The sequence below is a fragment of the Penicillium subrubescens genome (assembly GCF_028828155.1).
Source record: "Penicillium subrubescens strain IBT 31985 chromosome Unknown utg000010l_segment0_segment0, whole genome shotgun sequence".
Classification (NCBI taxonomy): domain Eukaryota; kingdom Fungi; phylum Ascomycota; class Eurotiomycetes; order Eurotiales; family Aspergillaceae; genus Penicillium; species Penicillium subrubescens.
Window position 1 is genome coordinate 527,883 of NW_026643160.1, and position 18,097 is coordinate 545,979.

The 18,097-nt window shown below is 47.7% G+C and overlaps 5 protein-coding genes across 5 annotated transcripts; 2 read left to right on the plus strand and 3 right to left on the minus strand.

The window, feature by feature from the left end:
* Nucleotides 1–1,158: 1,158 nt before the first annotated feature.
* N7473_011396 (NmrA-like family protein) lies at nucleotides 1,159–2,127 on the minus strand (the record flags this gene model as incomplete). The annotated part of the gene is made up of 1 exon (XM_057157335.1): nucleotides 1,159–2,127. The coding sequence occupies one exon, from the start codon at nucleotides 2,125–2,127 to the stop codon at nucleotides 1,159–1,161; it is 969 nt and encodes a 322-aa protein (XP_057003185.1).
* Nucleotides 2,128–2,648: 521 nt separating this feature from the next.
* On the plus strand, nucleotides 2,649–3,963 carry N7473_011397 (Zn(II)2Cys6 transcription factor domain-containing protein; the record flags this gene model as incomplete). The annotated part of the gene is given in 5 exon segments (XM_057157336.1): nucleotides 2,649–2,831; nucleotides 2,896–3,236; nucleotides 3,321–3,662; nucleotides 3,741–3,833; nucleotides 3,852–3,963. 5 exon segments carry the CDS (start codon nucleotides 2,649–2,651, stop codon nucleotides 3,961–3,963), a joined length of 1,071 nt encoding a protein of 356 aa, XP_057003186.1.
* A 1,959-nt stretch (nucleotides 3,964–5,922) lies between these two features.
* On the minus strand, nucleotides 5,923–14,866 carry N7473_011398 (type I iterative PKS; the record flags this gene model as incomplete). Its single annotated transcript, XM_057157337.1, has 8 exons — nucleotides 5,923–6,427; nucleotides 6,469–8,686; nucleotides 9,030–9,201; nucleotides 9,263–12,846; nucleotides 12,931–13,351; nucleotides 13,400–13,512; nucleotides 13,568–13,691; nucleotides 13,742–14,866. 8 exons carry the CDS (start codon nucleotides 14,864–14,866, stop codon nucleotides 5,923–5,925), a joined length of 8,262 nt encoding a protein of 2,753 aa, XP_057003187.1.
* Nucleotides 14,867–15,310: 444 nt separating this feature from the next.
* Nucleotides 15,311–16,793, plus strand: N7473_011399 (uncharacterized protein; the record flags this gene model as incomplete). The annotated part of the gene is made up of 2 exons (XM_057157338.1): nucleotides 15,311–15,490; nucleotides 15,549–16,793. The coding sequence occupies 2 exons, from the start codon at nucleotides 15,311–15,313 to the stop codon at nucleotides 16,791–16,793; spliced, it is 1,425 nt and encodes a 474-aa protein (XP_057003188.1).
* Nucleotides 16,794–16,849: 56 nt separating this feature from the next.
* On the minus strand, nucleotides 16,850–17,413 carry N7473_011400 (uncharacterized protein; the record flags this gene model as incomplete). The annotated part of the gene is made up of 2 exons (XM_057157339.1): nucleotides 16,850–17,038; nucleotides 17,087–17,413. The coding sequence occupies 2 exons, from the start codon at nucleotides 17,411–17,413 to the stop codon at nucleotides 16,850–16,852; spliced, it is 516 nt and encodes a 171-aa protein (XP_057003189.1).
* Nucleotides 17,414–18,097: the final 684 nt, after the last annotated feature.

Genomic DNA, 18,097 nt, shown 5'->3' on the forward strand with positions numbered 1-18,097 from the left:
CGCCCCTTTTTTCCCTAACGTATCTGTCTTTCATATTGTGTGTTAACTTTGCATTTCACCTTTTTACCCTGTTTCTTTTCGTTTCAGGGCCACAGCGTGCGACAGCGCGCGTCACTAGTGTCCTGAAACGAGGACCGAGTGAAGGGGTTACTACCCTGCGCGAGCTGCCCGCAAAGTTTGAGTGCGTTTGTACTGCAAAGTCGGTCCAGATTCGTGCCGCTGATTGGTCATTTTTGCCGCCAAGACGGATTTTGGTTCGCTCGAGTTTATCGTGGCTGCGTTGTCTGATTGCTTCTTGACTTCTATCCATCTTAGCTGCTAGGGTTCTATGGCTTCGTTCCGCACTTCTGTCTACGTTTCCCTTCTATGACTGACTCGTGCTGACTCTTCCTTGATTGTATAACTTTCTTCTTGATTTAAGTTTTTCTTAAGGCTTGATGTTATCTTCCACAATGGGCGTGGCTGGTTCGCTGGCTTGGCTTTCGCTGGTCCACGAGGTGTCCCGGCTTCACTATCTTGTGAGAGTACAATAAATGCTTAGAAGCTGCATTTGCAGTTACTTAGTTTCATTGTTTGCCAATAAATTCAATGCACCCAGGAATCTCATGATGAAAATTTCAACGCGAGGCTCGGAGGATCTCCACACTCCGTAACCAAAGCCTATAAATCAGGAACGTGGGATGATGTGACAGATGACTCAGCTTTGGCTATAGGACTACTGGAATGAATGAGATGATTCCGAGTACCATCAGCAATTGTCCGAATACGACTTTAGCGGCACTAATGAGAAACCTGTGATGTTCCAGGCCCAGGGTACCTATATTGGTCAGCTGGAGAAGACCGCTAGTTAATGGATGGTGGTTTATAACTCGTATGGCATGAAACGTTCCTCCTTAGGCCACTCGGTATTATGAATGGTATAACTGGCATGATAAAAGCGACTAGAAGATCTGGCGGTAGTTGGTCAGCATGGCAGCTTAACAAATGAATCTGCCGACTCTTCACGGAAATCAACACATTCTCGATTAGGTTATGCCAAACTAGCCGTCTTACACTAATGTACATAGTATATGGACGATACTTTGTTGGCCGCGTAAGTGTAAGGGAGCTCGTATGATCAGATAGACTAGACAACCAAGAACCATCTTTTGATTTTAACTAAAAATTTCCTTCTTCCTTCAGTAATGCATCCAAAACATCTGTAGGGGTTCTTTTTGGAGCGGCAAGCTCCAGAATCTCCTTGCTGGTTGTAGAAGAGGAGCACTTCCCTTCCCACGCAGTCTCAGGCGCACGTTTGATTGAATAGATTACGTTCTTCGATTGCTTGGTTGGCGCATATTGATATTCGAACAGCTTGTCGATGAACGAAACGTCTTTGTAACGAACGTCTTTGACAGTTGCGCCGGTGTATTTCTCAATCATGTCGACGAGCTGCTTTCCACTTATGTCCTCGGGCCCGTTCAAGATGTACTTCGCCTTGTTGTGCACGGATGTATCATCCTGAGCCAGGAGATGAGCTGCAATAACACCAATCTCATCGGGGTCGATGATCCCGACCGGTGCATCCTCTGACAGCATCAAACGAAGGGTATCCTGCTCTCCAGTCTCGCGGTACTTTTTGATAAATGCCGCTGCGGGGGAGATGACAAGCGGCGAGAAGACGTTTGGCTGTAGAGATGTCCATTGCAAGTTGTTGAACTCGGGTGAGCCGAGCATAGCCTCGATAGCCCAGTGCTGGCGTGGGTAGTACGCAGGGCAATCCGGATGCACATTCGCAGCCGTCGTCGAGATCCGCACGACATATTTGACACCAGCATTGAGGGCATTCACATAGAAGGTCGACTCCTCGGCAAATTGATTGGGCTCATTGTGGGATGCGATAAAGGCTCTAGCAACTTGATTCTCACGGAGCCAGTCGGCGGTGATCTCAACCCAGTTCTGCTCGATCACTTCAACTTCCGGTAATTTGGCAAGTTCGCGCGCCACTGGGCTGCTCGAGGAGCGAGTGAGAGCAATGATACGGTTCCCGTTCAGAGTACTGTTTGACCGAATCAACTCTGGCAGTGTCTGAGCGACAGCTCGACCGGTGTTGCCGGTGGCGCCGATGATCAGGATGGTAGGAGTCATGGTTTGAGGTATGAAAGATATAGTCCACGTTGAGCTATGGGCTAGATATCGGAGGCTTTGCATGATACTTATACCCTTATTTACCTCGGGCATTATATTAATAATATCAAAGTGGTGATTAATAAGGGATCTAGAAGTGCGTGAGTCCTGGTGATTCGCAGACGTTTGTCTGTGGGGAAATCTACCAGGCCTTCAGCCGGCCGGCCGCCGGCATCCTACTGAAAAAAAAATGACGTCCACAAATGATTGTACAGATCCAAAGACTGTTGACTAACCTCCACGGTGATGAGATTGCCGCTGGGGTGTACGACACTCTGCTTGCTGCTTGACCGAATCTGCACGATTTTCCGTATGTAAAACGCCTCGGATAAAGGGTGGGATGCCGGGGGGTTGCCGGTGGGTGCCGGATGCAGGGTAAAAAGTCTATTTGCAGCCCGGCCGCCCACGCAAAGCTCAGCGAAGCTTACTCTTCATTCCATTTTCCGAGTCATTCCTGCAGGTTGATTGGGAAATATTTAACGATGGAATCGCTCGGCAGCGAAATTGAATATCTTCAGAGTCCCTCAGGCCTTGTTGCACACGACGCGTTTCGGTGTCAATTTCCTGGCTGCAATGCCACATACCAGCGCAAGGAGCATTTGAGCCGCCACCGAAGATCGACACACATTAAGCAACAGGCTCTTGAATGTTCCAGGTGTGGTCGTGTATTTCGACGAAGGTGTTCACATTCTTGCCTTCACCTTCGTTCAACATTACCACTAATGCTAGAACCTTAAATCTAGTGATACCCTTCGACGGCATGCTCAGAGGCAGCACCAAGTCAAAGAACCTCTTAATCGCGCGCGCCAAGCTTGTGCGGGTTGCCATGCAGGAAAAACTCGATGCCAAGGAGGCGTGCCATGCCAGGAGTGTGTTCGTCGCAACGTTCAGTGTTCTTTCCAAGACCACGCTAGCATTGCAGCAGAGCAACAAATACAGTCATTAAACCCAACCCCGTCATCCTTGAATCCCGACCAGTCGCGGCTATACTATTGGGAGAAGAGAAAACAGTGCGTTGACCGTTATTTTGAAATATTTCATCCGTGCTGGCCCTTCGTCCATAGAGGCACGTTCGATATGCGCCAAAACCTCCATTACTTCTGCAGTCAATGATAGCTATAGGGATGTGGATAACGGGAGAACAATCCGCGCAGTCTGCCGCAATGGAACTATTTGATAAGCTTGACTTTGCAATCCGACATCAAACGGTATTCCACATCACCGATCTATGATGTGTCTAGTTTACTGACGGGTGAACTGCAGGAGAAATGGGATGCCTCAGAAGTGGAGGGGGTCTCCAGCGCCTGCTTTTGGCCAGTGGCCACTTATCAGGCTACTTTACTACACCTCATTCTTTCTGTTGTCATGAAGTCCAGCGGTTTGATCAATCTTGACCTCAGAGCTTCAATCTCCTCTCCCGATCTAGGCTCACTCAAATCGCTTCTTGGGAACTGTCGAAAATTAGGCATGTTTTTTTATTCAAGCATGCTTTCTAAGTACAAAGATACTGATCTACCTTCTTTTGTCTGAGTGGGTATTGAGGAAGTCAAGCGTTTCAATATAGCACTCTACAGACTTTGTGCGAAATTGAGCAGCTTTACCTCGGAGCACAAGCCTCTGCTGCATGCGAGTGAACTCCAATTCCCTCTGCCAAGCAATAATGCTCTGTAGAATTCTGTTCAAAGAGAGGAATGGGAAGCTAATGCGAAAGAGGAGGATTCTATCTCGTTCAAAAATGACCTCCAGGCAAAGTGGATCTCGAAATACACAGATATAATACAAGTTCTTGATTTCTGATTATCAAATTTATGATCGCCTATGGACCGAGCGCCTGTGAGATTCCAATGAGCCGGAGATCGACACGATACACTGCAGTGAGACCCCAATAGAGCTTACCTGCCTTCTTAGACTGCTGCCGATTCTAGCAAGTTCGCAGGTTCACCGCTGCGCGCACCCCAAGAAGTGGCCGTCCCCTCCGCCTCTTCCTCCTAGGTTTCGGCCTTGTCTTGACTATGAAACCTCTTTTCCTGCGCGGAGACGCGTGACTTCTCACATCTTACGCCGCACTTTGCTACGAAACTTTGTAAGCATATGACCGGCTGACCATAGCGAACATGCGTGTGTTTGCATAAGACTCTATTACGACTTTGCCTATGTATTGTACATACTACAACTGTTTATATGACTCACCACCAAGGCAAATTGACCACATTAAATCATAGGATATGGAGAACAGGGCTTCTCATCCACGTACTGTGCTTCTGTCACACGCCGGTCTATATAACAGTATGATGGGTCCATACGCCAATTCTGGCTGTGGTAGGTTTTCCGTGCGTTCAAAAATGAAGAAATTGCTGTTCTTAACGTAGGTTAGGTGTGGCTTCGGCTTCAAAAACGGAGGTCCCTCACGATCAATACTGCCACAATTTTCGGCGTCATTGTTTTGAAATTTCTTCATGTGTACTCCGTACAGGTTACCATATCTTATATTGTTACTAAGAATTATCCTGAACTTCTAACTTAAATGAGGCTATGTTTGAAACAACTTTCACCAGTCAGCCTCGGCTGGTTCCATCAAAATCTTGAGAAGTCCAAAACCTACAGAATGTCTACATGAAGTTTCACCACTCTATGAATAACGATAACCGGGAATGCCGAACTTACCTTACTCATAGATTCTTGATGACCGTTGATGTACTTGCTACACTTGCAGTAAACAATCGCCATGATTTTAACAGTGACAGTTGAAATGTGCAACTGTGTCGACAATGGTGATGCTGTATCCATAATCTGCCCTAGTAACCCGCAGTTTTGACCGCGGAAAGACAAAGGACCATTTGAACCCCGTTACTTGAGCATATTTGCTGGCGGATAGTGTAATGATGAAAACTAAACATGCATGACTATTTACATCAACAGCCTTTAAACTACAGCACAGGCAAAAACCTGCAGGATTTGAATTGACCTCGAATAGCGCCCTTTTTGGTCGTTGAACACCAAGAGGAAAATTGAATAATCCCAGATAAGCAAAAGTAAACAGTCTAAAGGGGAAGTTCATGGGGCAGGTCAGTTGATGAAACTAAACGTGATTTTGGCCTTTGACCTTCAGCGGCTGAGCAAACACAGGTACGTTCATCTGGACAAATTTCATCATTTGACGGTTTTTACTAGGACCGTTTGACGAGATGCAAGTTAAACGTTGGTTTGTGGTGCTTCTGCTTTTGGTGGAACCCCACATTTTGCTCCCTTGGGTCGTCGGTCACGTGGAGTTCGGGGTCTACTTGACGGAACAGAAGCAGCAGTGGATCCCAGAGAACGGAGATAGTGTTAAGTTAGTTAAATTGCCAGATACGGGCTTTATACTGTAGTAATTCAGACTTGTTGACATCCAATTGGTGCGCACCCTGATTTACTAAGCAGTATTTCCGTCTCTACTGGATCCCCCAAGGAACAGGAAATTGAAGAACGAATATTTTTTTCGGATCGCCGTGGAGGCGGGCTCACGTAACACTTCTCTCACGGAAGGTAACTTACTAGCTAGACATGTAGCTCTTGGAAATAATAATGGAGCGGCCTAAACCATCTCAATCATGGCTCTTTCTCTTCCCTCGATAGATTCTAGGATTTAGGGATTTACCAAAAAGCAGTAGTATCTCATGGTTATCTCTAAAAGATCTATTGGCCACCAATGATAAGTCATATCAAGAAACGCAAGTGTTTATAAGCTACCCTGTTCCATTTACAGGGACAAATACATCAGATATTGACATTCGCCTCTACAGCTACGACCTTCCAACGGTCATAGTATGTCCTGAGAAGATCCGGCATGGACTTGACGTTCAGGATCTCGGGCGAGTTTGCCAGCGCCCTGCGCAGATTGGTGGTTTCATACGTGGACATTCCGCTGCTGGTATCCCAAAAGATCAGGCTTCCCGCCAGTCTTTCTTGAAGCATTGGAGTGGCCGCTTTCATGCTCTTCTTGCCACCTTCCTGAAACAACTGCAGCCACTCGGCTGAAGAGACCTCTCGTAGGGGAATGGGACAGCAGTCGCTTATAATTTTGAACGTATCACGCAACGTGATGGTTTGATCGTGAGGTGAAACCACGTTGAAGGCATGACCGTGGCTCTCTGAAGTCTGCGAGATATGCAGCATCGCTGCGCATAAAAAGTCGACTGGGACAATGTGGGTGCGTTGCGCAGGGGGGTCGGGAACGCTCCGAGTTGGATACAGTTGATCATCAGGCGACTGGATAGGTCCTCTGGCTTATCAATTCCTGTGTCACTGTGGCCCATCACAAACCCCGGGCGATAAATGGATATGGGGAAACCATTCCCAATGGCATTCCACACTATGTTCTCTGCAACCAGCTTACTTCTGGTGTATCCAGAGTGCATTTCAAAGGATCGACGATCCAGCACCGCCCTTTTATCCTCTGGGATTGCACCACCACCAGAGAGGAATGGCGGAATACCGCAGGCTGAGAAACTTGAGCAGTAATGTAAAGCCTTAAGACGACCAGCATTGACAAATTTCAAGATATTGAGGAGTCCAGTAATGTTCCCCTCTCGATGAGCAGAGTATGGAAGAGTATAATTGACGTGAGCTGCAAGATGGAAGACAGCACTTGATACCTGTGCGTAATATTCAAAGTCTTCTTTCGACATTCCCAAGTTCAGATAGGCAATGTTTCCTGGGACCACAGTCACTTTGCTCAGAGAATCCATGGGTAGCGAATATCGGGCAAAAGCATTTTCAATCCGCCGTTTGCCGGACTCGGGATCTGTTGTTCTTACCAGGCAAGTGACATTCTTGACTTGTGGGAGAGCAAGGAGATCCAATAAGAAAAAGGAACCCACAAATCCTGTCGCACCAGTGAGGAAGATTCTTCCTTCGGACTCAGAGCACCAGTCCGGTACGTTCCCGGAAATAGGCTGGAAGTCAATTCCTAGCTTCATATCCTTCAAGCAAATTGGTAGTTCATCTGGTTCAGCCGTCGACGGTATGATAGAGGGGTTTGGAACTTCTTCTCCACTCAAGTGCTTCTTGCGTAGCATCTTTATTGCAACGTCAGCAAGGCCTCCAACGGTGCCAGCATTTGATATCTCTACAAGAGAAATGTCGATACCCGCGTTACGGCGAAACCAGCTGCGAATTTCGATGCCCATCAATGAATCAATTGAAATATTAGCCATTTCCTCTTTGCTCATATCTTCCGCATAGACAAGATGAGAAGCAACAACCTTGCCCAGCTCGATAGTAATCTTGTCGTGAGTGGTCTCTTCATCCAGTAGTTTGGGATTGTCGCGAATTTCATCCAAAAGAGAGTTCAATGCGTGAGAACGAGTTACGGCCGTTGCTTTCCCGCTGACAGCAACATTCTGCCAACGACTAAAACGCCCTTCTTGGACCAGGGCAGGCATACTCGAGGTCCTTGTTCCCAGTCCCACGATTAGTTGTGATGACGGATGAGAGAATTGAGAAAATATGGAGATCTCCAAAGCTTGAAGCAGATGCCTTTCTTCAAGTATCTGGATACCAAGAGAATTAAAGACTTTCAATGATTGCGGGTTGTTTTCGGCTGCGTAACCAATGTCTCCCATAACACCAAGATCAATTACACTTGCTGGTAGCTTCTGGGAATGGCGATACTTCACAAATGAATCGAGGAAAGTGTTGGCTGCAGCGTAATTGGCCTGGCTGCCAAATCCCATGAGTCCCGTGACAGAACTGAAAAGAACAAAGAAGTCGAGTGGCGTGTTTTGGAAATTGTAATGGAGATTCCATGTTCCTCGCATCTTAGGCACCAGGGAAGCTGTCCATTCTTCATATGTCATATTCGAGAACATCTGATCCTTGAGCACCATTGCCATCTGGAAAATCCCTGCAATGGGCCATTTTGCGGCAGAAATAACCCGGTGAATATCTCCTTCTACGGAGACATCACCTCTGACCACCGTCACGCTGATCGTGCCGTTATACTCCAGATCTTGAATGAAACTTTGGGTCTCAGTTGATTCAGCACCGGACCGAGAGAGAAAGATGAGATTGCGGGCGCCTTTTTCTACCATCCAAGTACTTATCGCTCGGCCAAGTCCCCCGAGTCCTCCAACCAAAAGGTACGAGGCGTCTGATCTGAATATGGGGACGTTGCGATGTATCCTGGTTATTGGTAAACTTTCCGGATCTTCCGGCATTCGAATGACAATTTTCCCCATATGCTGGCCTGTTTGCATGTGACGGAAGGCTTTGGTAATATCAGAAGCTTCGAAAACTGTCACCGGCTCGATGCGCGTCAATTTTCCTTGCTTGACGAAGTCTCTGAATTGGTCAACCAGGCCCCGGAGTACCATCGGATACTCAAGAGATAGCGTTCTGAGATCCACGCCGTGGAATGATCGGTGATCAAGGAAGGCCTTCATGTCAAGTTTACCATGACCCAAGAAGTCCCGTTTCCCAATTTCGACCATTTTCCCAAACCTGGCGACACATCTCCAAGAGGCATGAAGCAGTTCGCCGGCTAGAGAGTTTAGCACCAGATCAACCCCGCGTCCATTCGTCTCCCTAAGCACACCCTGCAGGAATGATGTGCTTCTGGAATCAAATATTCGTTGAGCTGGAATTTTTATGACATCGACGAGATGGCGAAATTTGTCCTTCGTCCCGACGGTGACATATCTCTGCCTCGATCATTCGGCAAATCTGGATCGCAGCCAATCCAACGCCTCCACACGCGGAATGAATCAGCACGGACTGGCCTTTCTGAAGGTTTCCAACAGTAATAAGGCAATATATTGCCGTTGCGAAAACAACTGTGAAAGCCGCCGCATCTTTAAGACTTGTCCCTTCAGGAATAGGCTCACAAAGAAATGCTGGGGCAACGACTCGAGTCGCGAAGAGACCATCATAGATGCAACTGACTTTGTCACCGACTCGGAGATGCTCCACAGAAGTGCCCACCCGTCGAACAATGCCACTTCCTTCGAATCCGAGCTGCTCCGTAGATCCGAAAAATCCCATGGTAATCATCATGTCCTGTGCAGGTTAGAATCTTCGAAATGGCTAGTATAAAGTATATGGGCACACCGTGGCTTACCCGGAAATTCATGCCAACATATTTCATGTCTATTTCGACTTCATGCTCTTTCAAATCAGACTGAGAGACTGGCGACATGGAAATGGCCCACGTTAAGGAATCAAAAATTCCATTGAATTCGATATCCAGTGATCTTGCTGCCGACAGGTGTGGCACGTCAGTCAGTTGTTGATCTAGCGAAGACCATTGGATCCTAGGCAGAAGAATCTTTCCATCTTGAAGGGCATATTCATAATCTGGATCAAGCCACGGCCGCTGGGATTGAACCTTCAAAGCGCGCAAAACCTTGAGTACAGAGGCTATGGAAATGTCGTCAAATTGGTCAACTTCCACTGTCGCAAATTTGCTGCTCAGTTCGTTTCGAAGTGTGCGAGCCATTCCTAAGACCAATGCAAAACCAGGATCATCACATGTAATTTGAAGGCTCTTGGTAATCCAAAGGAGATGACTCTCAGCCAACGTGGAGAGGTAATTTCGGAACAAGTCATACTCATCAGCCGACAAGTACTGAAAGAATGGCCCTTCAAGATCAAGCAGGGAAATAAGATCACATCCAGTTGGGGCTTTCTCTTGCAATGTGTACCATGTCACCGTATAGCCAGCAAGAGTAAGTGCTTTCTCTAATTCACGTCCCCATTCCGTTATATGTGACAGGTAAAGCAGCCCAATCTGTCCCCCTATTGCATTGTCATCGGCAGCTTTCGTTCTGGAAAGAATCACCGTTGTCAGACTCAGTGGTCTGTCATTAGCATATCGCACGGCGTCGACACCGGTAAAGTTGGCTTTGGTCAATTCGTCATGCCATCTCTCAACAGACAATGCGGGGCTGTTCGAGCGGCCGTCATTCTCTCCCAGCCACCATCCCGGTAAAATACCAGTTATGAAGTTGATCATGGGATTATCTCCACTGAGCTCCTGCATGAGTAGTCGACCACCGGGGGCTAATAGTTTGCGGACATTCTTTAGCGTGCTGGATATCTGAGCTGTCGCATGTAGCACATTGCCAGCCAGGATCAGATCATAGCTCTCCGGAACATAGCCTTGTTCCTCTGGATCGCGAGAGATATCAAGGGTTGCGTATTCGACGGCATCGTATTCGTGGAATCGCTCCTGTGCATCTGCAATAAAGCCGGGTGATATGTCCGTGAAGGTGTAGCGTGAATAAATTCGGCCACTTTCTGGATTGAGAGTCTTCAGGGCAGTGGATGTCAACCCGCCTGTTCCAGCACCAATTTCGAGGATACGAATACCTGGGTAAGATTGACCTAGTAGTGCGATGAAGTCTTCACAGGGTGAGATTGCACACATAGCGTCAAAGAATTCTTTCATCCCAGCATTCTCCATGAGAAGTTCGAGAGGATTAATGCGACCCTCTAACACGTCGTGCAAATTAAAGCAGACTCTATGCAAGAGCTCGAGGCTAGGTATGAGCCAGGGATGAGACTCGCGTCCCTTCTTGTTCAATGCATCAGCATAAGGGCCGCAGACACTAAGTACTGAAACATCCTCTTCCCTCATCTCGGGAATAATTTCGGGTGACTTTTCCTTGATCTTCAGATATAGATCTTGAAGCCAAACATGGTATTTCTCAAGGTGATCCGAAACAGGGGTAGAATTTTTTGTCAGGCGATATGCTTCAGCCACACATGTGCTCGTTAGCCTGGCCATTGTCTTCCCATCAAAAGCTGGTTCATGGGGTGGCAGTTGTTCTCTGAAAGGGAGATAGTCGATATGTGGCGTCCAATGTAAGTTTGATGCTAGCGGCGTATTGATGTCATCTGACTCCGGATCATTGATACTAAAAAAAAACCCCCTTTCCATACGGAGCGAGACACAATTGTTTGAGAACAGCTCCGAATTTGCCTCCAGAGTACCACCAATGGTCTCACAAGAAACATTCAGGTCCATTGGCCCACGACCTTCAGTAACATATAGAGATTCAATAGCAGTTGGTATGCACATCTTTGTCATGCGCCGTGAGATCCCTTGGGTCGCTGCTACACTTAACAACTGGAAGCATTCATCAATGCAGGTTGGATGAAGAGCGTAGTAGCTGTCGAGCGGCGGCTCATCGCTATGCAATACCGCGGAAGCCTGTTGCGTGGTTGAACTTGCTGTGATCTGTTCAAGTCCCCTGAAATGGTCACCATAGTTCAAACCGCGCTTGCTCAGTGCATGATACCATTTGTCCGAGTCAACTTGTCTAGGATAGCTCTGTCTGGAGGGGACACCATACTCCTGTTCAGCTCCTCCCCGAACTTGACCCACGATGTGTTTCTTCCATTTTCCGTTCTGAAACGTAGAAATAGTGAAGTCAAACCACAGGGAGTCAACATGATCTGTGAGCTTCTCAGGCCGCAAGCTCGTCAATATCTCCACTGAGTCCTCAATAATCAAGGCACTGCGAATGAATACATTTCTCAGAGAGTAGTCTGATGACCCAGTCACTCGCCGCACCGCTTCACCTGCCATAGCAACGTAACCGGCGGCAGGAAAGACAATATCAGTGCCCAGCTTGTGATCCAACAACCAAAGGACATTTTCTAACTTTAGAATGTTTCGCCAACATGGTTCCAAATGGTTTGACTCAAGTATCTGGGAGCCAAGCAACTCGTGGTGAGGATATTGACGATGTCTCCAGTCATGAACAATTCGAGGCTCGTCCCAATATTTCTCGGTATGCTGCCAACAGTATGGGGGGAGTTTTGTCACGACTTTGCCTCGGGGAATAATGTGCCGGAGATCAATTGAGGCGCCATGCGTGTGAAGATTACCAGCTGCAGCCAGAAGGCTTCTCCAGGACTCCTTGTCTCTGATGATTGTCGGAATGTATCGGTGCTCTCCTGTATTCGCCAGTTTTATTGACTGCCTTATAGGGCCGGAAAGAGCTGAATGGGGTCCGACCTCTAGGAAAAGCTTTGACAGGGTGTCGTCCTTGAGAATTCTTTCGATTGCGGTGTGAAAAAGAACAGGGGACTGTAGGTTTCTGCGCCAATAGCTAGGGCTCAGGATAGAGGGATCTGTCACGATTGTCCCGGTAACAGTGGAGTACATTGGGATCATAGAGGGTTGGTGGTAGAAGTTAGGAGCGACCATCTTCTCATAGACTTCACCTGCATCAGCCATGTGGTGCGAGTGATACGCTACATTGACCGCAAGCTTTCGGCAAAAAGTATCCTGGCTGTCACCATGAATATTATCCAAAACCTCCGTGAGGATTTCACTATCCCCTGATAGAGTGACACTTTCTGGGCTATTATAACAGCCGACGACGACGCCCGGTTTCAGGAAAGGTTCAACCTGTTCGGGGCCAAGGCCAACGGCTGCCATGCCACCAGGACGGCTGGATTGATCCTTCATTGCCTGACCACGGAAATAGGCAATGAGAATCGCCATCTCAGCGGACAATGCACCTGATGCATAACCAGCTGCAATCTCTCCACTGGAATGCCCTACTACTGCGTCAGGTGTAGTGCCCCAAGCCCGAAGGAGGTTAACGAGACCGATCTGAACGGCAGTGCAGAGGGGCTGTGCAAACTCTGCTTCCGCTACTCTACTCTGATCGTCGCACTTCAGAAGCTCATCTGTGACACACCTATTAGTTTTGGTCTTTTAGTGAGGGGAGGGGGGAGGGGGCAGGGGGAAGGGGGATGTTGTTGTAAGCTTACCTTCAAGCGACCACAAAGGCTTGCTTTTTAGCCCTTGTAGGACACGATCCATCATCTGAATATCTTCTCGGAAGCCCTGAGCCTTTTCGATCAGTTGTCTCCCCATTCCAGGCCATTGGGCACCTTGACCCGTAAATACGAAGACGGTTGGTGCTCTCACGGAGACCGACCTTTCAAAAGGCGAAATCTTACCGTCGCTTTGAGTGACCGCAAAGGCACGATGAGTCAAATGTTCTCGTCTCAATCCCAAGGTATACGCGATGTCGCTCAAAGGTGACTTTGTCGATTCCAAGTAGGCTTGTAGACGGTCGATCTGCCTGTTCAACGAGTACTTTGATTTCGCAGAGACCACTAGAAGCTGTGGGCCATCTACATTCATAGGCGTGCCAATCTGCAGGGTAGAAGCAGAATCAAGAATAACCTGGCAATATTAGCAGTCGTACTAAAGGTGGGAGAGAGAATAATTTACGTGAGCATTTGACCCGCCAATTCCAAATGAATTGATGCTTATTCTTTCGCTTCGGTCTGCGGGCCAAGGAGTCGGCTTCACGGCAACCTTCAGCTTTGCCTGCTCAAACGGGACTGTCTGTCAGTTAGTACTCTCTTGCGGATATTAACTAGCTGGGAGATCGCGTACTGTTAGGATTCGGATCTTGGAAGTGAGCATTAGGCGGAATTGTGCGATTTTCCAGCGCAAGCACACTGTGAATCACACTTGTGATTCCAGATGCACCTTCAGAGTGACCAACATTGGGCTTGACCTATATTCAATCAGTTTATGCCTTTTAGAGGCTGAAAAAGGTAGACATACGGCCCCAATGTGAATCCCTTTATCCCCAAAGATTTTGCCCACCACGGACGTCTCTGCCAAATCTCCAACAGTCGTCCCTGTGCCATGGCACTCGAACAAGCCAGTTGAGGAAACATCCAGTCCAGCTTTTTTATAAGCCTTCCTAATTAACCTTTCCTGCGCTGCAGACCCCGGAGTAGTGATGCTAGAAGTTTTGCCATCGCAGTTGGTTGCGCTCGATCGAATGACAGCTCGCACCGGGTCACCGTCCCGAAGAGCCTTATCAAGAGGCTTGATGAAAATCGCATTCACAGCCTCTCCTCTACCATATCCGTCTGCTGCCGCGTCAAATGTTCTGCATACACCACTCTCTGAAATGACCATGTTATCTGACATTGACGTGGTCATTGTTGGTGTAAAGATGAGATTGGTGCCAGCTACCAAGGCAGAAGAGCATTCTCCAGAGTAGAGAGCCTGGCAGGCCTCATGCAGACCTACAAGGGACGATGAACATCCAGTCTGAATAGTCATGCTTGGGCCGCCAAGATCATATTCATATGACACCCGGTTGGAGAGAGCATAGGGGCCCGCTCCAACGACACGATACCGGTCATGATCTTGGGGATCTCTGATCTTCACATCCAGCCAATCCTCCCCGAAAACACCCACATAACATCCGATGTTCTTTCCTCTCCATCCTACTTGACCTCCATTCTCCATGCACTCCCAGGTAATCTCCAGAAGCATTCTTTGCTGGGGATCAAGCTTGGCAGCCTCGATCTTGCTAAGTCCGAAGAATTCTGGGTCAAAGTGCCGGATATCATGTTCTAGGAAGTATCCGTGCTTTGTTCGTATCGCACCCGGTCTTGACCCTTGATAAAAAGCGTCAATATTATATCGGGTATCGGGAACTTTACACAGTCCGTCACGTTTGTTGATCAAAAAGTCCCAGAATTCTTCTTCGCAGCTCACGCCCCCGGGCAATCTCATGGCCATTCCAACAATCGCGATCGGGAAAGGGACAGGTTTGTCTTCGAGATCCAAGTCATCTTGACAATTTTGGGTTTCTTCGACGCCAATCCTGGCCGCAGTGTCAACTACCAGTGGCAGTTGATGATTGACAGTATGATCGATTAGTTCGCCCATTTTTGTTTAATAGAAAACGGAAAGTCGGGTGTGAATTAAGAGGCTTTGGAGAGGTTGGAAAATTGATACTTATATTCAGCTCAAGTGGAGTTACAAAATCAGTCGTCTTAATATACTACATATTGATGACATGGAGTTTCCGCCGCCGATCGGTTCCGAAACGGGGCGAGTACAGGGATTAACTGGCTGCATCGATCAACGCACTATTTGTGATCGATCAACCAGACGACAAATCAAACCTCATTTTCGGTTCAGAGGTGAAACAGATACATCTTTGATCTTTGTGATAGGTTCTGCAGGCGGTATCACGAAGTAGGAATCCTATTGCATATTTGCATAATATTAAGTGGCTCGCTTTTTTCTTTTTGCTGGGAGTGCCTCCCTCCACTCCCTCTTGGGTCCGAAATCCCGTCTAGAACCCCAGGCAAGTTGAGACAGAGAAGGATGGCTATACAGATTATCCCTTTACACTCTAAAGATGACACATGGATGAACCGAGGGATTGCCCTCGAGTTTACCCTTCATTTTGACCATGTTTTGGATTCAGACCATCTTCGTCGTTCCCTCCAACGCTTGCTGGAGATAGGAGAATGGAAGAAACTAGGTGCACGTCTACGCCTGAAGGCAAGTTATCCTTTGCATTCCCTGTTCATCAATGCTAAATACTAATAATGATCTATAGTACGGCAAGCTTGAATATCATATCCCCGAGAAATACGATACGAAATGCCCTGGATTCACCTTCTACACCACGACGCATGATGGAAGACTGGATGACTTGCTTCCCTCCCAACTGCCATGTGGGACGCACTCTCCGACTGTTTTCCCTTTCTCGGCTGCGAATCTCGACACCTTGCTTTACAGACCTGATTCCCCAAAGAAACTCGAAGACTGGATATACAATGATCGCCCACAGCTAGATATCCATCTTATAGTCACTCGAAATGCCACCCTATTGAAGTTGGCATGGCTGCATACTTTCATGGATGCCTCGGGGCGGGCTAGTTTGCTCAACGCGTGGGCGGCGGTTCTTCGCGGTCGCGAAGATCAAGTTCCACCGTTCCTCGGCTTTTTCAAAGATCCTTTGGCTGACTTGAATGCTCAGCCCCCATTCGAGTGGTTCGTCCGGTCACAGTGGATGCTGATTCTTATGCAATGGCTGGGACCGCTATTACTTGTTATCCGGTGGATCTGGGAAATGATACCATGCCCGAAGCATGAACACCGACTAGTCTGTATCCCGGGATCAATTGTGACAGAGATGCGAGAGGCAGCAATACAGGAATTATCTGCGGGAGATGGCGAAGACTTCGTCAGCGAAAGCGATGTTCTCCTGGCATGGTGGGCTCAGCGCATTGTCCAGTCCATGCTACCATCGGGGAAAATCCCTGTCACGCTACTGAACAATTTCAATATCCGGCCTTCTTTCCCGGACCTTTTCCCACGAGATACAGCCTATGTCGGAAATGCATGGCTGACTGCCCATACTATCCTGCCTGCTGACGAGGTGCTAGAGCGGCCCGTCGGCTATCTTGCTTTCAAGCTCCGGCATTCTCTTCTCGCCCAGCGCTCCAAAAACCAGATCAGGGATTATATTGCTGTCCAGAGAGAGGGTATGGAGAAGGTTGATGCTACACTTGCATCGATGTTGGGCGTATCGAACATGTTGATCCATTGCTCAAACTGGCATCAAGCTAGGTTTTTCAATGTGGATTTCTCGCCTGCTATCATCGGTCCAGCGAAGAAGGCCCGGTCGGCGGGAAGACCGAGACTAATCATACCCAACACTTTCTATCGATGGCCTATGCTACTAAATACTGGATCGATTATTGGGAAGGACGTAGATGGAAACTGGTGGCTGACATGGCATTTGAAAAAGGCGGTTTGGAGAAAGATTGAGAAACAACTAGCAGTAGACACAAGGTGACCTCAATTAAGATTTTGGTGAGCTGTATCATCTCTCATTTGACTTCAAACGGTGCTTCAACTAAAGACCGTAAGGGTCTTTTCAAATTCAACTTTAAGACTGTCGACGGGACCGGCGATCTCCGAGTGGTTTGCCACTGGAATTTTCGATTTCGTCAAAGTCTCGAAAATCGCCCTTTCGCTGGCAAAATTGCGGAGCAGGACTTGTGAAAACATCTTGAAACCCTGAGATTCTATGCTGTCGACCTGTATTCCGTAAGTATTTGTTACACTTGTAGAAACAATAATTCCCACCTTTGAAAAGGCGGTGCTCAACGTATCGGCAACAGCCGAGCGAATGCCATGATAGTGATTCAGGTAAGTCTGGACCTGGTCAGCCGGGACCGAGTCCAAATCGGCCAGATCCTTTCTCGACGAGCCACTGGCCATCAAGACGTTATAGAGTTCATAGCCGCAGGTCAAACTCTGTGTCATACCCCCATTGAAGGACTTCAGACACTCATGTGTTGAGAGGATTCGCTTGTGTAGATTTTCGAATCCATAGAAGACGGTTTGTGGGCTGGTGGCGGCCAAAGCGGCAGGTGCCAGCACGGCCGAGATCAAAAGCTGCTTTATCTGCATTGTAGCTATGTAGTGGACAGTGGTAGAGGTGTGGGTTTTGCGTTGTCCTCCAAGGTTCTGTTCTTATAGGGCTCATCACGCCTAGGGCCAGGTAAGGGATACATACTACATTGAATTAGGCGGGGAATAAAAAGAAAACATGGTCAATAGTTCGCGACGGTATGTTGTTTATTGCATGAGCCTAACCTTGTTGGGCTATCAGGATGACCAGGGCACGGGCCAAAATTTCCTTCCTCTGGCCCTTCCCCTATTTTGATGCAGGATTAATATTGACAAGGTACGAATCTGCATTTCGATCTCTACATTGGGAGGAGACATGCAGGGCAGCGTAACAATGGGGGTGGCAATTAGGCCACGGAAGGCCTTGGCAAGGTTTTAAGTTCGCTTTCAGGAAGTTGATCACTCCCCGTGTATACACCTGGCATAGATGTAGTCGTTGTATCCTGCATATCGCTTTCAATGTATATTTCATTATTAGGCCAAAAACAAATCCGTCCTCAGCCTGGTGGATGAGGTTTAGAATCAACTTTCAAATTGCGACGGGCAAGGGTGACTGGAATTAATCAACCGACCCTGTACTTCGACCTTGCTATTATTCGATGCTGTCAACTAATGTCATTTCTAATCTTTACTCAATTTACAAAAGCAACACCACTCAGAATTGGCAATCTAAAATCAAGATAG